Source organism: Lupinus angustifolius, unplaced genomic scaffold (genome assembly GCF_001865875.1).
Source record: "Lupinus angustifolius cultivar Tanjil unplaced genomic scaffold, LupAngTanjil_v1.0 Scaffold_2_32, whole genome shotgun sequence".
NCBI classification, from domain to species: domain Eukaryota; kingdom Viridiplantae; phylum Streptophyta; class Magnoliopsida; order Fabales; family Fabaceae; genus Lupinus; species Lupinus angustifolius.
In genome coordinates this window covers 5,259-9,694 of record NW_017716442.1, presented here as the reverse complement: position 1 = coordinate 9,694, position 4,436 = coordinate 5,259, and the positions used below count along the sequence as shown (strand labels likewise).

Below are 4,436 nucleotides of genomic sequence, written 5' to 3'. Positions count from 1 at the left end.
AAAGACAGATGAAGAGAATAAATACATGTCAAAGGTTCCATATGCCAGTGCAGTGGGTTGCTTGATGTATACTATGGTTTATACTAGACCGGACTTGGCACAAGCAGTTAGTCAAGTATGCAAGTACATGTCGAAACTAGGGAAGCAACATTGAGAAACAATCAAATGGATTTTCAGATATTTGAAGTGAACTACAAGTCTCAGTATCATGTTTGGCAGCCAACAGAGTAAGCCTTCAGTTATTGGTTATGTTGATTCGGACTATGCAGGAGACTTGTATGATAGAATATCCACAACATGGTTTGTCTTCACCCTTGCAAGTGGACTAATTATGTGGAGATCATTAGTTTAGTCTGTTGTTGCTATGTCCACAACTGAAGCAGAGTACGTGGCAGCTGGTGAAGCTTCTAAGGAAGCCCTGTGGCTTATGGGGCTGGTAAATGAGTTAGGCATTGAGCAAGGTGGAGTTTCGCTACATTGTGACAGTCAGAGTGCTTTCTTCTTGGCAAAGAACCAGATGTATCATGCTAGGACCAAACATATTGATGTTAGATTTCACAAGATCAGAGAGTTGGTAGCTTGTGGGCAGATACTATTGTAGAAAGTTCACACTTCAGAAAATGCAACTGATATGCTACCCAAACCGGTTACCGTGGACAAGTTCAGATATTGTCTAAGCTTGCTGAATATTCACTGATGTTGGACTATGGAGCGCCCCCAACCCAATTGCGAAAGATGGAGATTGATGATATTCGCCAAGGTGGAGATTGTTGTGCAATGACTCATATATCTAGATAACAACAATACAAGTTATGGGATTGAACTATGTAAATGGACTGGGGTAGAGGACTATATATATTTATGTTATGTAAACTTAATGTAACAAGGAGAAGAATAATCAAACACTAATCCTAATTCTCTAATAATATATAGTGGTAGCCACTCAACGCTCTCGGGGACGTAAGCACAATTGGTCGAACCTCATTACCAAATCTCTTATATTATTATCTTGTCTCTGTACTCTTTACTATTTGATTGTTCATATGTTCCCAACAAATTTGTGCATTACATTTTGGTTGTTACCCTTGCAAACTGACCCTTCTTTTTAAGACGTTATATATTTGCTTCTGTTCATTCGGCTAACATACACATCGAAAGGGTGGAAAATAGAATAGAAAAAAAAGGTGAGGTTACAAATATGAAAAAAATGATGCAAACAATATTATAATATAAATGAACAATAAATAATATAATATATAAATTTTCACACTAATGAACAGAAGTACATAAATATTATTACACTCTACGAATATTATTTGCAGATATTAAACTTTATTATTGTGCCTCCAAAATTCTTGTCAATCCAATGATCAAAATAAAACCAAGGAACATATCCATTATTACTGATTTGTATAGATGTCATGTTTGTCGTATTGAGTATATGAAAATCTCATAACAATATGAGTGCTACCAAAATAATCATATATTTCAATTATTATGTATTGAAATAAATAAAAAATGAAAGAAAGAAATGCTTTTCTTGATGGTGATTGTGATGATCAAAGAAAACTTTCTAAGGAAAGAATAAATCCCCACCAAATTATATGCTAATCCTTACACAAATTTTTTAAGCTTAACGTAGTAATGATCTAATAAAATAATCACACAATATATAATGCTATAAAATAATCACACAATATATAATGGTATAAAATATTCACATACCTAAAATAAACTATAGCTCAAAAAACGGCATAGAAATTGTTATACGAGAAGAAAGGAAAAAGAGCATTAACTCTCCACTTTCATCACATGCACCTCTCATGCTCCAACCTCTATTTAAGTACCTTCAACCACTCATACCTCATCATTCAAATCCAAACTCACATTCTCAAACCTCAAAAAAAACAAAAACCTTTATTTCTATCTCAACTTCCATAGTTGTTTGTTTCATTGAATCAAGTTTCAAACAATCAAAAAACACAAACTTTTTCATATTTTGACCAACCCCAAAAGACTCAAAAATAGAAAGGAGTTCCTTCTAGTTGTGTATAAGAAAAATGGAGAACTTGTTTCGGTTAGTTGATAATGATCAAGACTTTTTCTCAAGAAGGTGCATTTGGGTCAATGGTCCTGTAATTGTAGGTGCTGGTCCATCAGGGCTAGCCACAGCAGCATGCCTTAGAGAACAAGGGGTTCCATTTATGGTTCTTGAAAGAGCAGATTGCATAGCTTCACTATGGCAAAGAAGAACCTATGATAGGTTAAAGCTTCACCTTCCAAAGCAATTTTGTCAACTACCTAACCTTCCATTTCCACAAGATTTTCCTGAATACCCATCAAAGAAACAGTTCATTGATTACCTTGAGTCCTATGCAAGGAAGTTTAATATCAACCCAAAATTCAATGAGTGTGTTCAGTCTTGTAGGTATGATGAAACCAGTGGCTTGTGGAGGGTTAAGACTGTTGCCACCTGCGGCTCGAACCGCACCGAGTTCGAGTACATTTGCAGGTGGCTTGTGGTGGCCACTGGTGAAAATGCTGAGTGTGTGATGCCTGAAATTGAAGGGTTGGGTGAGTTCAAAGGTGAAATCATACATGCTGCTGATTACAAGTCAGGGGAAAATTTCAAGGGAAAGAAAGTTCTTGTTGTTGGTTGTGGTAACTCTGGCATGGAACTATCACTTGATCTTTGCAACTATAATGCATCACCATCAATGGTTTGTCGTAGCTCGGTAAGTGTTAAAAAATTAACTTAACAAGGTTCTTAAGTTTCGGAAAATACTACATAACTCGATTTTAAATATCAATTGTGATTGTAGTTGCTGCTGTTGTGGACTGATGTGGGCTAATCGTAGCTCACGTAGTCTACAACGACAATTTGGTATAACTGTGACAGCAACCGCAATCGATATATTGTTTTACATGCCATCTACAATATAAAGTCTCTAGAAAAAATGAGCATGGATTTTAATCAAGGTTCTTCTGTTTTATGTAAACAGGTTCATGTCTTGCCTAGAGAGATTTTCGGAAAATCGACATTCGAATTGGCTTGTTTGATGATGCAATGGTTACCCCTTTGGCTGGTAGACAAGCTGCTATTGATCTTTGCATGGTTAGTGTTAGGTAACATAGAGAAGTATGGACTCAAAAGGCCATCACAGGGTCCATTGCAGTTGAAGAACACAAAGGGGAAAACCCCTGTTTTAGACATTGGCACCTTAGAGAAAATTAGATCCGGTGACATAAAAGTGGTACCAGCAATTAAGAGGTTAAGCAATGACAGTGCTGAGCTTGTTAACGGCGAAAACCTCGAGGTAGACGCCGTGGTGCTCGCCACCGGATACCGCAGCAATGTCCCTTCTTGGCTTCAGGTGAGAAAATTTTCTAACCAACTTTGTCCTACAACATATAAATTTTTTTATGAGGGAATGAAACTAATGTTATTTTGGTTAATTTTAATGTTCAGGAAGGCGAATTTTTCTCGAAAAATGGATTCCCAAAGTCACCATTCCCTAATGGTTGGAAAGGAAATTCAGGTCTTTATGCAGTTGGGTTCACAAGGAGAGGGCTCTCTGGTGCTTCATCTGATGCTATGAAAATTGCTCAAGATATTGGTGAAGTTTGGAAACAAGAGACTAAGCAAAAGAAACAACGCACCACTGCTTGTCATAGACGTTGCATTTCTCAATTCTAAATTGCACAAACAATTTCACATCTAACAACATATACACAATACAACTATACAAGCAGTGATGTTTCTTTTAGCTAGGAATTGTAACAAATAACAATATCTTGTAAAAATACAGAAAGAAAATACTACAACACAAAGAATAGATAGCACACAGAAAGAGCCCTCTCCATTGGCCCAAGTTGTTTTTATTGTTTTTGGGTCCTTTTTGTATATCAAGGATGATGTGGCTTTTTACATTTTCATATTCAATACCATAAAGCTTATATATGTAACTTAACACTTCAGTTATACACAGTTTCAATTTCAACTTCACTTGCAATCTATATCAAGATCTAAATACAAATTGTGTTGTAGTTTAGTTATTCCTTTTCCCCCTCATATTTTGGCAAAGAAGCTTATTAGTAGTGAAAGTTGTTTTGCTTTCATTATCAAATTTAGTCAACAAGGAAGAATATACTTTTGATTGCATGAGTCCAAATTTTGCAGCCAACTTTTTTGGACAAATATGGGAATCCCAAAAATAGATTATGAGGAAAGGAAAAAAGCTCCCTAACTGCTTTCTTTTTTTGGGCTTCATAGATTTTTTATTAGTCTTCTTCTTTCTTTCCATTTGCTTTTGGAGATTATACTTTGTTCAATAAGGTAGAGAGTCCAAGTGAAGAAATTTCATTGTTGTAATTTAAAACAGCTAGCAAACAAATTAACTTATGCAAAATTCTTTTCAGTGGCAGGGTATCTTAAA

General features: G+C 35.7%; 1 protein-coding gene across 1 annotated transcript; it reads left to right on the top strand.

The window, feature by feature from the left end:
* The first annotated feature begins 1,870 nt into the window (after positions 1–1,870).
* Positions 1,871–3,936, top strand: LOC109337140 (probable indole-3-pyruvate monooxygenase YUCCA8). The gene is made up of 3 exons (XM_019574047.1): positions 1,871–2,735; positions 3,003–3,374; positions 3,470–3,936. Exons 1-3 carry the CDS (start codon positions 2,061–2,063, stop codon positions 3,695–3,697), a joined length of 1,275 nt encoding a protein of 424 aa, XP_019429592.1. The 5' UTR covers positions 1,871–2,060; the 3' UTR covers positions 3,698–3,936.
* Positions 3,937–4,436: the final 500 nt, after the last annotated feature.

Coding starts and splice junctions, on each gene's coding strand:
- LOC109337140 (XM_019574047.1), top strand. CDS start 2,061: ATGGAGAACTTGTTTCGGTTAGTTGATAATGATCAAGACTTTTTCTCA. Junction 2,736..3,002: donor CAATGGTTTGTCGTAGCTCG/GTAAGTGTTAAA, acceptor TTATGTAAACAG/GTTCATGTCTTGCCTAGAGA. Junction 3,375..3,469: donor ATGTCCCTTCTTGGCTTCAG/GTGAGAAAATTT, acceptor TTTAATGTTCAG/GAAGGCGAATTTTTCTCGAA.